Source organism: Paralichthys olivaceus, chromosome 6 (genome assembly GCF_024713975.1).
Source record: "Paralichthys olivaceus isolate ysfri-2021 chromosome 6, ASM2471397v2, whole genome shotgun sequence".
NCBI lineage: Eukaryota > Metazoa > Chordata > Actinopteri > Pleuronectiformes > Paralichthyidae > Paralichthys > Paralichthys olivaceus.
Window position 1 is genome coordinate 1,467,055 of NC_091098.1, and position 19,566 is coordinate 1,486,620.

General features: G+C 39.1%; 1 protein-coding gene across 1 annotated transcript; it reads left to right on the plus strand.

Annotated features, from left to right (window-relative positions):
- Positions 1-904: 904 nt before the first annotated feature.
- On the plus strand, positions 905-18,340 carry LOC109630854 (protein-serine O-palmitoleoyltransferase porcupine-like). Its single transcript, XM_069526165.1, has 13 exons — positions 905-1,096; positions 2,219-2,355; positions 2,711-2,903; positions 3,254-3,297; positions 4,561-4,742; positions 4,835-4,965; positions 5,773-5,898; positions 8,106-8,206; positions 9,077-9,153; positions 14,101-14,164; positions 14,312-14,397; positions 15,733-15,843; positions 17,635-18,340. Exons 2-13 carry the CDS (start codon positions 2,220-2,222, stop codon positions 17,734-17,736), a joined length of 1,353 nt encoding a protein of 450 aa, XP_069382266.1. The 5' UTR covers positions 905-1,096; position 2,219; the 3' UTR covers positions 17,737-18,340.
- Positions 18,341-19,566: the final 1,226 nt, after the last annotated feature.

Here is a 19,566-nt window from a genome sequence, read left to right on the forward strand (position 1 = left end):
GACAATCTGCAAACTCTTTACAGATTTACTGGTAGAACCTGATTATAAGGAATTATACTAGTCAAGTCTGGAGGTAATGAAGGTTAGGATTCATTTTTCAGCATCTTTTTGAGACAGGACATGCCACATTTTTGCAATATTATATTGATGAAAAATTACAGTCCTTGAATTGTGTTTTAAAATCTGAATCAAAGGACAAATCTGGATCAAATATAACTCTCAGAACCAAGTATTATAACTTCAGCTTTGTCTCAGTTTAGAGATTCTTCCTCTAGTTTCAAAGATAATTATAACTGGGTATAATCTGCACAACAATGACAATTTACAGTGTTTCCTGATAATGTGTCCGAATGGAAGCATATATAAGGTTAAAAAAAACTGGGCCAAGCACAGACCTCTGAGGAACTGGTAATGTTGCTGCACATGGATGACTCATCATTGTGTAGAAATAGGAATCAATCTGAAAAAAAAGATTTAAACCTGCTGAGGGCTGTTCCTTTAAAGCTGTGTATGAATTTGTGTGTGAATGGGTGAATGTAAAATTGTACTGTAAAGTGCTTAAGTGGTCATCAAGACTTTGCACCAAATTGCATACGGTCATTAATATTAGTCCCCTAAACATGTACGATTTTTCCATCAAGATCCATTAAATTATTCTATGCAAACAACTAGCTAACTAATGAACCAACAAATTAACCAACCAACCAACCAACCAACCAACCAACCAACTAACTAACTAACTAACTAACTAACTAACTAATGAAAGAACAAAAGACAAACAAAAACGATAACCTAATTGGCAGAGGTAATTCAAGCTTCCTCACAGCTCATCTCTGTCTGATATTGGGAGGAGACACTTCAGTCCAGTAGGTGGCGATATTGCAGTTTGCACGAGTCTTTCACCAGGAAATAAGGGATACGTGTGGAGAAGAAGAAAAAGAAGACGAAGAAGAAGAATAGAAAAAAAAAGAAGAAGAAGAAAAAAGAAGAAGAAAAGAGAAAGGAGAAGAAGATGAAGAAGAAGTAGTAAGAAGAAGAAGTAATAAGAAGAAGAAGAAGCAGAAGAAGCAGAAGCTGTCTCGCCTCTTCCTCACAGGTTAGCTTCTCAGCTAAGTTGACTTCTCCTCGGGTCCCTGAACTTCAGCCCTGCCACAGTCTACTCTAATTCGTGTCGCATTTAAACCACCAAAACTTCACACACCACATTTCTGAAAGCAGCTAAGGAAAAATTGTTTAGCAACGTGCAGGAGCATTTTAAGCGTTTACAATCGCTTACATGTCGCTGGGTAAAATGTATAGCGATGTCTAAAAGTAGCACATAATGAAGTCGAGGTCAGAGATGTTAATACACTGCCTGGCCCAAAAAAAAGTCGCCACCTGGATTTAGGCAGATGAAGTGATGCACCCATGATGCCTAGTGCCTACTGTACAAGCCTGTGTGGACAGTGCTATGATCTGGGGTTGCTGCAGTTGGTCATGTCTAGGTTCAGCAACATTATGTGCCCAAAGAATGAGGTCAGCTGACCACCTGAATATACTCAATGACCAGGTTATTCCATCAATGGATTTTTCCCTGGCACGGGCATATTCCAAGATGACAATGCAAGGATTCATCGGGCTCAAATTGTGAAAGAGTGGTTCAGGGAGCATGAGACATCATTTTCACACATGGATTGGCCACCACAGAGGCCAGACCTTAACCCCATTGAGAATCTTTGGGATGTGCTGGAGAAGGCTTTGCGCAGTGGGCCGACTCTCCCATCATCAATACAAGATCTTGGTGAAAAATTAATGCAACACTGGATGGAAATAAATCTTGTGACATTGCAGAAGCTTATCGAAACAATGCCACAGGGAATGCGTTAATCAAAGCTAAAGACAGTCCAACGAAATATTAGAGTGTGTGACCTTTTGTTTTGGTCAGGCAGTGTTTGTAAAATCATTTTATTCAGTGGTTGAATGTTTACTTTCAGATAGTCCCTTGTTTCTCAATTGTATGTTTCTGTCAAAAAAACACGTTATGAGAACACCAAAAGTCACAGTCATAGTCAAAATAGTATTTGCTGCCTTAATCGAAATAAATTGGACAAGTAAGTAATACGTTTTACTCCATCACAATGTCATAAATAGTTACAGTTTTTTTAATAGGCTTGTGTTTATTTCCCACATTTTCCTGAGATAAAATGATTCATTTTCCCATTTGTGTGTTTGCTTGCAGGATGGACATGTCCAGCAGGCTGCTGATGTGGCAGGAGCTGGCTGAGAGCTGTGGTCTCACTACAGTGCAGCAGGGCCTGCAGCAGGTCTGGAGACTGATGCTGCTCTGCCTCATCTGCAGACTGTGCTTCACACTTGGTGAGTAACAAATAAACCATAAACTATATATGGTTTATCCACAGATCTTTGCACGCATTTACAGATTTGTCTTAATGTTTGCAGATCTATGCACACACAAAGATTCATCTACGCATTCACAGATCTATGCAGAAAATGTATATATTTGTATGCAAATCACAAAACACTTGCAAACCTCATTACACAGTTTTCTACTTGTTTACAAATATGATAAAGCACACACAGGAAGAGATACACAACTCTCCACATGGACACACACACAATATTGGCCTCATAACATTTTATGATTGTGAGGTGAGAGGCTGTTTGGAATTTTTGGACTTGTAATTATATGTTTCCTGTCTTTTTTCCTCAGGAGGTTTGTCCACTGTGAAGCATGTAGTTTCAGTCTTGGCTGGGATGTACAGCCTCTACCTCTTTTTTGAGTTCCAAATGCTGTGGGTGCTGTTGCTCAGTGCACTCTGTTACCTTGCTCTGCTCCTCAGTCGAGACTCCTGCACCAGAGGCCCCTTCCTCTCGGTTGTTATCCTCATCTACCTCCTTATTGGGTGAGCAAACAATGCAAAAATCTTGTTGTGGTATGCCACTTGCACCTTCCACTAGCCTGGTGACTACAGGCTAGAGGCTAGGGCTACGTTGGTAAGTTAACTGTCAGCTTGGTGCTCACAGGCATCCTTAAGGAAAAAAGAAAGAAAAAATGTTCTCCTCTCCCCTCCCTGTGAACTCCTCTGATGGAGTTCTTTGTCAAGTGTTGGTGGAAATAAGGGCGTTAAGTCAGACCCTCTTCTCAATTAAATTCCCCTTGAATTACTTCGATAAGTGAATCTGCAGAGATATTCTAGTTTTTCCTGTATACATTTTTCATATTGTATTGAAATTTTCTCCCTCTTCCTTTCAGAGAGCTGCAGTTAATTGATATGGTGACCTGGCATAAGATAAGAGGTAAATATTCCATCATTTGGTCCGAAAAAGTTTCTCCTCCTGATTTTCTATCTGTTTTCTACAGTTCTGTTGATATGCCAGAGCTACTACTTTGTGTTATGTGAATACGATTGTAAAAAAAAAAAAAAGATCAAAATTCTGCATGACGGGTCACAGCAGTGTGGCTTGAGATGTTCCACACCCACCATGCACAGGCAACACAGGTGGCTTAAAAATCAACCAGCAGCTGTAGAAGAATCATCCAAAGCAGCTGTCCATAGCCACGTAGCTGTACTCAATCCCCCCCACCCAACCTACCAACTTTCTTTCAGAATCCTGTGGGACTATGGTGAGAGGCTATTTTAATGATGATGATTCATTTGAGCTGCTCTTAGGTTTGTTGCTCTACTTTCTGGTGTAAAACCCTCCAAAGGCTCTGCCATAGATTTAGTTAATTCCAAGGGAAACACTGAGCCCCCTTATGAAACCACACATACACAAAATTTTTATTTTTATTTGAATCAGCAGCAAATTGTACACACTCGTTATCAAGATCAATAATCCATCATGTAGTTTTTCTATAATCCTGCAAACAGACAAACTAACACTGCTGAAAACATAACCTCCTTGGCAGAGGTAACTAACATGATCAGTCAGTCTACAGACAGACAGCTTTCCTTTTTGCTGGTCTATAACAATTCGCTATTACCTCAACCAACATAGCACCTGCTATGTGTGAGTAAGTTAGTTGGTATGTTTTCCTGGCAGAGTCGGCTCTATACCGTCTTCTGCAACTGCCTCTCTGCTGGAGTTAACTTCCTCAGATTCAGGAAGACTGATGCCCTGTGAACTTTGGGTTGAGTCCGTTCCACTGGACTTCACTGATTTTTTGCTTGCCTTCGTCTTAGTCGTTTCCATTCCAGGGTCATTAGCCACGTGATCTGTTAGTGAGTCGCTTTCATAGCCATTAGTGGGTGTCTCCAAATACTAAATCGTAATGGATCCTGCCAGCATGGGTAGCTTACCCATGCCGGCCCCAGTGGGGTCTATTCCCTCCAGTCAGCTGTCTTTCCTCGCTGTCATAAGGTCTTTTCCTTCTTGTCAGCTATCCTGTTCATAGAGGTCACTGGCTGCATCCAGCTACAATCATTTTAGGATATAGCACAAGATGGTAAATATCCCTCATATGTTTCAAGGTCTTCTGCATAATTTAAGTTACTAACTACCAGTATCATAACTTTGCCCCCAGTGGTGGCTTAAAGGGTGTGTGTGTGTCTGTGTCAGGCTCTCAGATGGTGGTGGCCATGAAGGCCATCTCTCTGGCCTTTGACCTGGATAGAGGTGCAGTGAACAGCCTCCCCTCCCCAGCTGAGTTCCTGGGCTATCTTTTCTTCGTGGGCACTGTTATATTTGGTCCTTGGATCAGCTTCTCCAGTTATAAGAATGCTATTGAAGGCAGAAAACTGGTTAGTATTTGATGCTCCGAGCTTTCACTGTGCAACTGCCCTTCTTCCTGTATTGTGCCCTGGAGAACAAATAAGGTGTTTTCTTTCCTCAGAGCTGGAGGTGGCTACAGAGTTCATTCCTCAGCCTCCTGAAGAGTCAGATCTGTTTGCTGGTCTCCACTTGCATCGGCCCTTACCTCTTCCCTTTCTTCATACCCATCTATGGAAACACAGTCTCGCAGAAGTAAGAGGGTTTTTTTTCATCGTTGTCATCTAGCATCCTGTAAGACGTTTTGTCTGTACATCACCTTTTATAATACACTGTTTTGAAAACGGACCATGTTTTTTTCCCCTGCTTCGAAGACACATTTGAAAAAGGTAAGGCTTTTTTCAGAGTTAAAATTATCAGCATTTTCTTTACTTACTGCTGAAGTGTGGTTATAGTAAGACTTGGGGCCTCATTTATAACCGTCGCATTTGCACAAAATGGGTCTGAAAGATGTGTGCGCCACTTACCAGGCTTAAGTTGTGATCTATAAAAACAAACCTAGGGTCCCTTTCAGCCCTCCAAACAAGCTCAAAAGTTTTTGCGCATATGTGAACACAAAGCCCTCTTAAGCTAATTTGGAGAGAAAGATATGGGAACGCCTCAGTTTTGGTAGTTGTCAAGTCAACTATCCTTTATATACAGTCACTGGTGTAAGCAGATTATTACAGTTATCCTGTTTAAACATACAAAGGCATTAGTATGGTCTTTTTTCTTGTGTGCTAATATTGTTGTAAATGGGCTATTATTATGTGCAATTCCCCATTCAATTAGAACTTCCTGTGTTTATGTATATATATTAGGTTAATGCAGGATGTGGGAATAATCACATCATAAACTGTTCACATAATCCCTGCATATGAAGCATTTAACATAAACTCAGAGGAGTTTAAGCAAACATTTTGAAGGATGATTTAAATTCAAGTGGTAAAGTGATAAATGTTTTTCAGTTGAAAAGAAAAAAAGAAAGATACTCTGTGTTTTTGTATGTGTTTTGATGTACAGGTGGCTTCATGCTTATGAGAATGCAGTGTCCTTCCACTTCAGCAACTACTTTGTTGGTTACCTAAGTGAAGGCACCAGCAAGCTAGCTGGAACAGGATTCACTGAAGAAAAAGACAACACCAGATGGTAAGTTCAACTGGAGCTTGACAGCACTGATATGAAATTGTAAGTGTGTTACACAGTACCTGAGTTCTAATAATATACTTGTTTTATGATAATGCCAAATGTGTTGTTAAACCTCAGGGTAAATTACATTGTAGTTTTTTTCTATTCAGAGTTTATTCTTATTTTTGACAAAACTGATAGGATATTAAATAAGAGATAAAGTTAAGTTCACTTGAACAAATGTGAAAATGTTCACACTTACTGTTCAGAATTGTTCCCGTGTTTGAGTCCACAATAGACTTTTGGTGTTTCAGAGGAGCAAATAGCATTACAGCCAAACCCAGTGAAATTGAAGTAACTGGGGTACACGTCTTCAAATGTAAAAAAACAACAGCGTCACATGTTTTGGCCTTGTAATCAACAATACAGGACGAACCTGAGGGTACACTGAGGCTAAAGGTAAGTCGGACTAGCTACTGGCTTGTATGGCAGTACTATGAAAGCCATGTTGCCCGCTCAGTAGAACAGACACCATTACCTCTATGCCTTTTTAAACTAAACATTGTCCCATTTTAGAACATAGGACAAGATGGAGAATATCCCTTGTACGATCTATTGCACCAATTAATGCCTCCCACCAGTTGATGTTAGCAGATGTTAGTGACCACCAGTGGATGTTAGGGACTTGTGTTCAGTTGTGTCCCTCAGCATCATCAAGTGTTTCAGCCTTTTAATCACAAGACACCCTCTACTTAGGCAGGCCCACCACAAATTGATCAGGGTTGGACCAGAGCATCAGGTCAGGTCTTAGGGTGGTATTGACAATATGTGAAGGGATTGTAAGCTGCCGGCCCCCGTCCACCAACATTTCCTGTCTGGGCGTGAGATGACAAGAGCCTGCCTTCTGAGTGAAAATGGGACGTATTCTCCTGATGTTGTGCAGTGTGTATATACACGATCGGGTTATTGCAACAATGTTGGCAGTAAGGTTATAATGATTATTATACCTTAAGTGTTCAATAAATGTTACAGAAAAATATTGAATATTAATATTAAATATTAACTTTAATTGACATTAAAGCCACCTTGGGGCACCACCCTTCAAAGGAAGGGAAAAGATAGCCAATTTAGATTAAGTCTCATGAAAGTATTGATTATGAATTTGGAATGAATAATTGAATTAATAACTTTATCCAAAATTACCAAGTTAATAGTTAACAAAGTTAAAGGATATGGAGTTCTTGACAGTGTAGAGCTTGGATGACACTTATGCAACCCTTATAAAGACAACACAACATGTATGTTAAAGAAAAACTTTTATTACAAAATAATAAAAGTATTAGGGCACTCACAAACTCTGGACCTGATGCAGCCGTGGGGGAGGGCGGATGGGGACCAGGCGAAATGGTTCTGTGTTGCGTGCATTTAGTGCACAGTGAGAAGTATCAATGCTTCACTTCCTGCGACTGTCACACAACGCCAAACCACACCCACTAATCAAATATGACACACCATCAAGTGTAGACCACACAGTGTAAATTTCATGTAAATCAATTAAAATTGTAAAACAAGGCTTGCTTCCTGTTGCCAGTAGGTGACGCTATCACTATAACTTTATACACACTAATAGAACTGTTCAGGTCAGGACCCTGATTATAGTTGAGAATTTTGGGGCTGATTGGTTAATGCACAGTGGAGTTAAAAACAACTTCCTGTTTCATTGAGAGTCAGTAACTGGCACTGCGACCTTGACTTAATTTGAGGCCAGGTCTCTGATCATAGGATCAAGGAGGGCAGTCTCAGTTGAAAGGCCTGAAGATATTGATGATATAACTTTGTCGTCAAAGCCTGAACATCACTTTTGGAAGGGGAGGGTGAGGTGAGGGGTATTCAGCTGCAACATGCAATTTCAACACTAGATATCACAAAATTCTACACACTGTACCATTAACATTGCTTCCCTCTAGCCATGCTCAGAAATTACACAAGGATTTTTTTTTAATACAATATAAAAAATGAAATAGAATATATAAAATAACAATAAACCTAGGCGTAAGTAAGTATTCAGATAAAATATAATAAATATCCCCAAACAAAGTAGTGGGTATGCCACTGTCCCTAATTTAGTAGCTGTGTGTGTGTGTGTGTGTGTGTGTGTGTGTGTGTGTGTGTGTGTGTGTGTGTGTGTGTGTGTGTGTGTGTGTGTGTGTGTGTGTGTGTGTGTGTAGGGACATGAGTGTCGTGAAACCTCTCAGTGTGGAGATGCCTCGCTCCATGGTGCTGGTGGTGACATCTTGGAACATCCCCATGTCCCGATGGCTGAAAACCTGTGAGTTCTAGCCTCCACTCTATCTATTAAACATTCTACAGTCACTGAACACTGATCTGCTGTTTTTCTTTGACAGATATCACAGTAAATTAATTGTTCTATAATTATGACACATTGAAGACATCACTGTGGCATTGGAGAAATTGTGAATGCCATTTCTCACTATTGTCAATTTTATTTTTAGCTTGTTTTAAAGGCTCAGTGTGTAGAATTTAGTTACATCTAGTGGTGAAGTTTCATGTTGCAGCTGAATACCTCTCACCTCACCCTCCCCTTCCAAACATGAAAGAGAACCTTTGGTAGCTTCATAAAATGCCTCCATACTGCTCTGTTATTCAAGTGTCCGTAAGCACTGACATTCAAATTCAATTTGAAACGCCGTCGTTTACCCCATGTTTTTAGTGTTTAGTGGACTCAAACACTTCATCCATCCCTCCATCAGCATAGTGGTGAGTAGATAATGAGTGAATTTAAATTTTTGGCTAAACGATCCCTTTAAATATGGCCTCATTTGTGACATTGATTAATGACACAATCAGTTGCTAGTGCAGTGCCCATTCTAAACATGCCTTTGACCATTTATTTAGCCTGCGGTAAGGCTGGTTGCAGCTTTCTTTCTGAAACTGCAAAAGTGACCTTCAGCTAATTCAGTCCACAGAATGCTGATGCTGCACAAACAGCTGTTCACCAACAACACCACTTGCGTTGATGAGTCACATCGACAGCTGCTAGAATGATTGACTCCTGTTTATTCAGTTAATTAAATCTTCTGAAGTTTGGAGATAGATTATGAAAGCTAAATTCAAAACTACATTGATATATTATCATTATTTTGTGTGTTTACTGGGTTTTCTTCTCTGTGTTTTACAGATGTTTTTAAAAATGCAATGAAACTGGGGACATTTCCAGCCATCCTGGTGACATATACAGCCAGCGCCTTACTCCATGTTAGTAAGAAGATCTATATTGTGTTCACCTTTGCAACAAATTAAGTTGCAGCCTTTTCAGATTTGGTTAACAAAATTATATTCCAAAATGTCTTATCTAGTTTTCATAAGTGTCATTTTAATCTTGTATTTGTTTATTTTTGTCACTAGATATCACAAAATTCTACACACTGTACCATTAACATTGCTTCCCTCTAGCCATGCTCAGAAATTACACAAGGATTTTTTTTAATACAATATAAAAAATGAAATAGAATATATAAAATAACAATAAACCTAGGCGTAAGTAAGTATTCAGATAAAATATAATAAATATCCCCAAACAAAGTAGTGGGTATGCCACTGTCCCTAATTTCAGAAAATTAGTAGCTGTGTGTGTGTGTGTGTGTGTGTGTGTGTGTGTGTGTGTGTGTGTGTGTGTGTGTATGTGTGTTTGCGTGCGTGTGTGCGCGCGTGTGAGTCTGCCGCTCCTGCGGAGCTGTCAGAAACTGGAAGTAAACAAGGATTTCTCCTCTGTCTGTGAACTCCTCTGACGGAGGTATTTGTCCAGTGTTGTTGGAAATAAGGCCGTTGAGTCAGTTTCGTCTTCTCAACTAATGTTTCAGTGGCTTCCGCTCCCAAATTACGTGAGATATTGCAGTTTTTACAATTCCTATGGTTATGAAATTGTGACATTATCAAACTGTGGTTATTGTAAAACCGGTTAATCCCGACACCCCTACTATACACTGTTGACTGTTCAATATACCTGTTCATTGTTACTGTGTCACGCCACTCTCACTGTACAGTGTTCACTGATCAATGCCCCAGTGCAATGTTCACTGTCATTGTTCACTTTCAATTTACTTTTTTCACTGTCAGTGATCAATTGTCACTGTAACTGTTCACTTTTTATGTATGTTGTACACTGTCAGTGGCTACTAGTCATTGTCCAATGCTCACTGCCCACTGTTGCTGGACACTGTTACTGTTCATTGTACACTGTCGTGGTCACTAGTAACTTGTCATTGCACACTTATTTATCTATCCACTTCCACTGGTCACTGTAAAGTGTTCATCGCCACTTTACATTTCTCGTGTTAGACTGTACTCTGACACTGTTTATTTTCAGTGTACATTCTACACTGTTAGTGGTCACACAGCAACCGTAAACCCTTCACATTGTCACTGTGCAGTTCTTACTGTTCAATGTCACTGTACACCTTTGTAAACCATTCACTGTCTCTGTTCACTGCACTCCATTCACAGTTGATTGATGCTCACTATATCCTGTTCATTGATCATACTGTCACTGCATTCGCCAAACTCGTTCACTGCACACCATACACTTTCACTGTCATAGTGCCCATTCCTTATTGTTAACTGTACACTTTTAGTGTTCACTGTCATACTTAACTTTTTCAATGTACATTGTACACTATCAGTGGTCACTGTCCACAATACTCTCTGCCCTGTCACAGTACAACTTCTCAGTGTGCATTGAACTCTACAATATTTACTGTCAATCAATGAACAATGTTCTCTTTGTCACTTCGAAGTGTTCACTGTAAACTGTTGAGTGACACTGTTCACTGTACTCCGTTCACAGTAAAGTATAAACCAACACTTTTCAGTGTACACTGTTCATTGTTATACCCTGTTCACTGCAGACAGAATATTAAAGTTAACACTGTACACTATTTACTGTACAGTGTTAACTTCCACTGAACAGTGAAAACCATGCACTACCCACTTTCAATGCATATTTTACACTGATTAGAGACTATATTCATTGCACCCTTAACAATACATGTAACAAATGTGAACGTTCTTGAATTATGCAATCCACATACAGGCACACACACACAGTGGTTTCTGGAATTTCTAGATAGATTATGAAAGTTACATTCAAAAATATATTAATATATTATTATTTTGTGTGTTTACTGAGTTTTCTTCTCCATGTTTTACAAATGTTTTTAAAAATGCAATGAAACTGGGGACATTTTCAGCCATCCTGGTGACATATATTATGAGAAGAAAACTAATCTCTGTCCCAATTTAGATTTTCATTGTCACTGTGCAGCGCTCACAGTTTACAATGTACAGTCTGTATGAAATCCACTGAACAGCTATCAATGAACACTATTCACTGGACACTGCTCACTGTAGTATATGCACTGAAAGCAAACAGTGAAAGTAGAAAAGTTAATTTTACAGTAAAACGTGAATGATTTACGTTCAGCGGTGAACATAGTAAGATGAACAATGCAGTCATGTTAACCATTGTACCGTTAACAGTGTATAGAGACAACAAAAACACTAAATTATATAAAATGTATTGTGACAGTGAACAGAGTATATTGAAAAGACCCAGTTTACAGTCACAACTAGACAGTGATCAGTGGAAGTGAGGAAAAAATGTGTTAGTGATCAGTGAACACTAGAGTCAGTAATGTACAGTCAGATTGTAAACACCAGACACTGTTCAATCTCAGTGACAGTAAACCATACAGTTAACAATGTCCAGAGTACTGTGCATTGTGTCTGTGCATAGTGTCTGTGCATAGTGTAGAGTTAACAGTGAAAGTAAGCAGTAGGAATTGACTGTGAGTAGTGTATATTGTATGGATACAATGAACAGTACCAATTGGATTGTGACCAGTAAAAGTGAAAAAAATGGTGTGCACTGACTAGTGACCATTAGCAATGTAGAGTGAGCCATTTCCTGTTGTCAGTGACCAGTAACTACTGAAAGTCTACAATTTACATTGAAAGTGAACAGGGAAGGTTTAAGGTGAAGGTCTACAGTGTACTTTAACAGTGAGCAATGAACAGATACAGTCAACTGTTTGCAGTGTACAATTAACTCCATACACTAAACTGTTAATATTATACAGTGAACAGTCAATACTACTAAACAACAATTATTATTATTATTATTATTATAATTATTATTATATTAATTGTTGCTGCAGAGAGCAGTTTGTAGTGAACTGCATACCACACAGACTGAACAGGAAACAATGAACACTGTAAAGAGATGGAATACGGTAGTGTTCATCGAGCAGCAAAACTACTGTAAAGCGCTTTGAGTAGTAATCAAGACTAGAAAATCGTTATACAGACCATTTGCCATTTACCAGCAGTGACAGTGAACTTGTATATTTAACAGTCAACCTTCTACAGTGTATAGTGACAGTAAAAATATTGTGCACTCTCCCTGTTCATTTTCAATCTACTTTTTACCTGGCCAGGGGTAGTTGGGCACTGTACAAACTACACAATTCCCTGCAGAGTACAGTGTAGATTTTCAAGGTTAACTGTTGCCTGTAAATTGGTCACCATCAACCCTACAATGTTCACTTTTCAGTGTCGGGGCGTTCACAGTTTACACTGCTCACTGTTCGGGTGATTATATGCCGTTCCCTGCAAACTGCTCTATCTCACTTTACAATCTTCATTGTCAATATGAGCAGCCCTTGTCACTATAACCATCATGCTCTCTCAAATCACTACTATACTCTCTTACATGTACCATCATGCTCTCTCACAAACACTACTATACTCTCTTACAAGTATCATCATACTCTCTCACATACACTACTATACTCTCTTACATGTATCATCATAGTCTCTCACACACACTACTATACTCTCTCTTTCAGTATATACAATCTTTTCCACCTCCACTGGAAAGGTGTAAAATGGAGGAAAACAAGGGTTTTGCATGAATAAGAAAACAAGTTTGGCTTGACCCGGCAGTATCCCTTGGCAATTTTTTGGATTATATTAATTAAATATGATTATGAAAAATAGTTGGCATTACAACTACTCAGCTAACAAGAAATCTTCATGTGTTAAAATAATCCAAAACAATGCCATTTGATGGTCATTTACGAGGTGTCCACACATTTAAAGAGGAAAGCTGAAAGGGGGGACTACTTGGTTTGGACAGATAAACAAAATGTCTGTCCGTTATTATTGTTTTGGGCTGCTGGAAGATGCTTTTTTTTGTGTGTAAATCAAGCAATGAACTCAACCAAGTACAGCTTGTCTGCTGTGGCCTGACACACTCTGCTGTGAGGGACACCCATGCTTCCAGTCAGACAGACGCATACCCACGCTTGCAGCTCTGTCAAACAGAGGCACATTCAGCAGGCCTATGGCAAGCCGTTTTTAATGTTTGTTATCCAAGTTTGACTATCCATAATTAACTTGACCTATACCAACAATGCCATTTTGACAGGTCGTACTTTCATTGTGTAGCAGGAATTTTTATGTAAGATATCTTTAAGATCATTCAAACTACTATCATTCACATTGCCAATTCAGTTGAAATATTTCTAACTTCAATTTCAGATATCTATAATTTAATTCTGAATGCTAATAATAGATGAATAAAGATATTTTTAATTAGAACTATGATTAAATTACTGAATTCAGAGATATCTGAAACAGTAATTATCGTCATAATTAAGTTGCTGATGACCAATAGGGCAGCGGATGTCACACCTTGTTAAAGCCCTATGAGACAAATTGTGATCTGTGAATATTGGCTATACAAACACAATTTGATTGATTGATTTGATAATACAAATAGAAAGAGCATTGCACTAGAAGACACTAAAGTAGTAATCGTAAATAGTAATCCATGGAGGAATTGATCATCAAAATGTTTTTTAGTTGCGGCACTACTGTACACTGGTCACTATCCACTGTTCACTGACAGTGGTCACTCATACTGTTTGCTGGTTATTGTTCATTGTTTATTGTCTGTTTGTTCTGTTTACTGGTCACTATTTACTGGTCATTTTACAATGAACACTGTTACTGGTCACTGTCATCTGGTCACTGTATGCCAGTCATTGTCAGTGTTTAATGTCTCTGTCATTGTGCACTGTTCACCGTTCACTCTCCACTATTTGTACCATGTCTTGAATTTGAAGTTGTGTCTGTTTCCCTCAGGGTCTGAGTTTTCACCTGGGAGCAGTTCTGCTCTCTTTGGGATTCATCACATATGTTGAACATGGTATGAACATTTGATTTCTGCTTGTACATAAGTGCATTTATTTAATTGTATTTACTGTAAACTTACCCTGAAAGTGTTGGTAAAGGCTTACCTGTTTTTTTCTCCTGACACTGTTAAGGTTGTTGATTAATTTTTTGTTCCCCTCAGTTTTGAGAAAGAGGCTTGCATCCATCTTCAGTGCCTGTATCCTTTCCAGGTCCTGTAATGCCGGATGCGCCCATCAGCACAAGAAGGTAAAACACAGTGTAGTTTCAGTTGTGTGAAGATTGGGAATGTAAAAGGAAAGCATTTATAAGCAATCAAATCATTCATACATTTAGCAATGAATGCCAACCTGCACCGTATTTAGGTATGGGGGTATTAGAAGGCCACCATTGTATCCAGTGTTAGAAGGGAAAATTTTGAATCTTGATATTCCAATTTAGAGGCACATATTAGAGGGACATTTTCAGAAACTTTTTTAGGATGTAAAGAATATACTGGTACATGCATACATAATTTGAGCATTTATTTCGGAACACCATACTCCCACTTGGTAGTTTTTCCCATCTCGATGAAGCTTCTAACACGACAGACAAAAAATAATAAGAAACAAATATCTCCAGGTGAAAAAGCAGAGCCACACACGTAGAAGACATTGATGAAGATGTCAAGAGAGTTTGTGGCGAAGAGCCAATGCCAGTGTTGATGTGTTGTATAAATATGTTACATCTTGTGAACAGAGAATTTCGCGCTGCCTTGTGCATGAGTGAAACGAAAAGTCAGAAAGTTCAGACCCAATTCTGCAGAGATACTCTAAAGAGCATGTCTGAAAACCGCTATTTTAAAAGTTGCAGTATATTGAAAGTATTTGATGTCTTCATGCTTAATGGTTTACATCATGTCATAGAGGGTTCAGAGGGGCTTTTTCAACACTGATCAACAACAACAAAAAACTTTGAGTTAAAACCATTGCTTCATAGGATCTAAATTAATTAAAAATATAAGATACACAAAACATTTTTACAGTGGGTTTCGTCACCTTAAAAATGAAATTTATAAATGATCACTTCAGGAAGTGAAATAATTATATAGTTTGGGTGCAAATGAGGACATTAAGAGACGTGTAACAAGCTTCACAGGCTCAAATAGGAAATACTTTACACCTGTAGGTTTAACGGTTGCAGCTAATCCTGGATTCTGATAGCTGGTTCCATCTTAGGTTCCCTTCGGTTCTCTGTTTGCAAAGTACTTTAAAGCACCCATTAGCATCTGAACTTACTGAACTTAAGATCACTCCTCATTATTTTATTATCAAAGAAGATGTAGAAATAGAGCAGGCAACATGAATTGATAATGTTATATGTCCAGTGACACTTCTATTGGTTATTATGCTTTGTCCAACAGATGGTTGTTTGTGAGTGAAAGGACATCACTCTGTAACATCACTTTATTACCGCCTGTCAACTGTTTTTGTAACTGAGCGGTGTGGAGAAATGATAAGCTGATCGCAGTTTATTAAATAGAACAGAATAAAAATACATTCTTGTGGCTGTTTCACACTTTTTTCTTTTTGTTCTTGGCCATAGGAGTATTGGGTTGTGGCATTGAACCTGGTTTTCAGCCTCCTGGCAATCTTCCACCTCACGTACCTGGGATCTATGTTTGATCCTGGAGTTGATGAACATGAGTTAGATGAGGTAAGAGCACACACCATTTTATATATTCATATATGACTACAACTCTGGGACCATATCCCATAGCTACTAGCTCCTAGTTAGTAGGGTTACAGCCCAGAGTGCTCAGATTATTACCTTGCCTTCACTTTCCATCTTCTCTAGTTCCTCGTTCAGCATTTAGTATTTTTTAAGTTTCTCGTGTTCCTCCCTCTTGATGTTGTATCGCTTGGGATCTCTACATCACCACCACCTTCAGCTGTCTGTCGACCACCATGATGGGTTAGCCATCACCATTTTTTTATTGAGCTGGATCGGGAGGTTCCACATGTTCTTAAGTCTGTCATTCTCAACCACCTTGGGATGTGTCTTTTTCTGTTTTGACCTTCGACTTCCAGCTCAAACTCCGTGCAGATGTTACTGTACACTATGCCAGCCACTTAGTTATAGCATTCCATATAAGCCATACCTGCCTGGATCTTACTCCCTGCTGTTATGTGCTGGACTGTCTCATCTTTGGGGCATATTTGAACAGCCTGCACCTGGGGTCCTATCTGGTGTGGTAGACCTTAAAACAATAATAATTTTATAATTTATATAGCACCTTTAAAAACAGAGTTTACAAAAAGCTTTGACAGCAAAGCAAAAACTAGAGAAGTAACAAATAATGTGACCAAAAAGCCAGACAACGTTGAGCTGGTCAAAAACAAAGTAGTGTTCATTAAATAAAGTCTATGTCACATAAAAACTTGATCACACAAAAACTGCAAAAGGACAATTAAAATAGATAAAATAAAAGATGATAAAATAGACAATAAAAGAAGACATCACATGACTATAAAGATGGGTTTTAAGAAGTTATTTAAGATAAGTCACTCACTCCATCCAGCCTTATCTCCTCAGGTAGTCAGTCCCAAAGCAGCGGGCGAGCTCCACCTGCACTGATTGTGCTGTAGTTAGTGCCTCTGTGCTGTCTTTGAGATAAGCCTTTTCCAGCCACTGGTATGATTTTTCAATATCATACACTTCTTTTACCTGTTGATGATACATGAAGTGCAGGGGCTTCTTTGTCCATGAACTTTCCTCTTCTTCCTCTTTTTCCTCATCATCATTAGGTTTCTGCTGTCTGAGGTGTTCAGTTGGCAGATCATCACTTGGGGCCATTTTCCTGATGTACTCCTGTATCTTAGATGTTTCATACTTAGGAGTAGCTTAGTGTAGCTTAGTCTTAGAGTTTTGGATTTTGGGTGAAACCCTCCATGTATTGTGAGGAACTTACTTGTCTTGATATCAGTGCAGTCCATCATTTTCCATCTTTTTTTTTCTTCTGCATGCACCTTCATTGATCTTGACTTGATCTTGGCATTGTTGCATTTTAGACCCAAGTGTCTCTTCACCTTTTATTACCTCGCTAAGATTTGTGTAGCATTAGTAAACTATATTACTGGAGGCTTGCTCTGACTGGGATCTGCTGTTCCAAACACACACACACACATATGGACAGGCTTTGGCTCAGAAGGTAAAGTGGGTCGTCAAGTATATATAGAAACGTTATATGAATATGTATGTGAATGAAGGATTGCGACTTGTAGTGTACAGTGCTTTGAGTGGTTCTTAACACTGGAAAAATGTGGAAACCACATATAGTGATCAACAGTTTACATTTGCCTGATATAACCAAGCTGCAGTTTAGGCAGCTATTTGAGAATTTACAATATAGAAGTCTCACTATGTTTGAAGGCACATGATCAAACTGAAAGAGGGTCTTCTGTGTTAAATATTCTATCCACATGTGATTGTCACTCCTGTTTGCAGGGTTACGCAGCCATCCACACCATCCAGAGGTGGTCAGAACTGAGCTGGGCGAGCCACTGGGTGGTTTTTGCCTGTTGGGTCTTCTACCGTTTAATACAGTGATACACTGACGGATGGAACAGATGACGAGGCGGGCAGACACCAAGTACTTCACATTATGATGGGGTTTGTGTGAGTGAATGTCATGATGTTATCGATGGGAATGAAGGGGGTCTGCTGGAAAGAACTTGTTGGACAGAAAGGTGACTGCATCTGTACTCAGGTGGTTCTCACAAATGAATGATACAAAAGAAATAAACCTTTTCAGACCTGCATGTAGTTGTGACCAATGCAATGACCAAGTAGAGTGGAAATGTAGCACATGCCTGCAGTAAACTGTATGAGCCCTGTGCATACTGGGCTAAAGAATAATTTTAGGACATATTGAAATGAACTGCAGACAAGTCGTAGTCCACTAACTTGAATTCATTTAAATAAGAAGGAAAAACACTTCATGTAAGAGCAAGTAAACTCAGTATTTGATTCAAACATTAGACAGCTATTTGGACTTTGCTTTTTGCATTGTTACAGTTGGAATGTTGGTGTTTGACAATGTTCATGTCCAGAAATATTTCAGCATGTCTCAAGTATACATATATGCCCTGTTTATATATATATATCTTTTTTTAACTAGTGTTATTTTTTTCTATTAAATATTTCATTTGTATTCTTCTGCTTCGCGAATCTTTTTATTAAGTTTTGTAAAGGATCAACATAATTCAGAGAAAGTAAATAAATCATGCATTATTAGTGTACGTCCCCTTCCACCCTCCCTCCCTCCCTCTCTTCTAACGCCTACCAGCTGCAGAGGAAAGAAAGACATAATAAACATGATAAGGCGAAAGTAACACAAGCAGAGAGACAAGCTCACACACCCTGCACAAGCTATTGGAAACGTGAACTTGGTTGCGGGGGACGATAACAGCGAACATTTAAGCCAAAAACATGGTGTAAGTAATGCCTTTTCGAGTCGAATTTGAATGTCTGGGCTTACAGACACTTGGTTGACACCACAGGAGCAGTATGGAGGCATTTTCAGTTTTTTTACGTTTTTTTTTTTAATGTTTGAAGAAGTGGTCCCGAGTTACTTATATTGTATTTGGCTGTAACACTGTTTACCCCTGAAACTCCAGAAGTGTTTTGTGGACTCAAACACTTTTCACCCAGCCCTCCATCGGTATAGTGGTGAGTATATAAGGATTGAATATTCATTTTTGGGTGAACTATCCCTTTAAGAGCTTTAGGCTTTATAGAATCAATGTTGTTGCATATGGTTGACATGAGGCTCTGTCAGACAAGTATGAAAACGACGACAAAGTCCCATTACTGTATAAATCATTAGGGGTTTTGATTCCCGTATCGGACCACAATTGAAAGCTGGGGTCAGAGTAGGCCTGGGACGATAACAAATTTTGCTAGACGATATATTGTCACACAAATTATTGCCGATAAACTATATTATTGTCAACATGACAATATGTCATAATAATGACACCCTTTGAAATACAATAAACTTTCATTTCTCAGTGTTTTTTATCTTTAGCGATGTAGCGAACTTCACTTTCAATGAGCGCACACCATTTTGCGCTGTTCCGTTTATATTTACTTTGTCGACCGAACGCATCAGTGAGTGTTGACTGTCGGGACGAAGGCTCTGCATCTCGAGGTGCACTTTGTTTCCCCAGCTGGGAACACTGGGTCGGGTGGTGATGCTTTAGGTGGGCATGCAACTTTGTTGGGTTGCCTTTTTTCGTTGCCACCACTTTTGAACTGGCTCGTCTGTGTTGATGGGCTAACCTTGCTCATTCGGTTTGGAGCCGAAACATTCCCACACCAGGGCTGTGGCATTTGACTTTGCAATCGTCTTTTCTCCTCGCGTTGCTCCGCACGACG

Coding starts and splice junctions, on each gene's coding strand:
- LOC109630854 (XM_069526165.1), top strand. CDS start 2,220: ATGGACATGTCCAGCAGGCTGCTGATGTGGCAGGAGCTGGCTGAGAGC. Junction 5,899..8,105: donor GAAAAAGACAACACCAGATG/GTAAGTTCAACT, acceptor GTGTGTGTGTAG/GGACATGAGTGTCGTGAAAC. Junction 15,844..17,634: donor ATGAACATGAGTTAGATGAG/GTAAGAGCACAC, acceptor TCCTGTTTGCAG/GGTTACGCAGCCATCCACAC.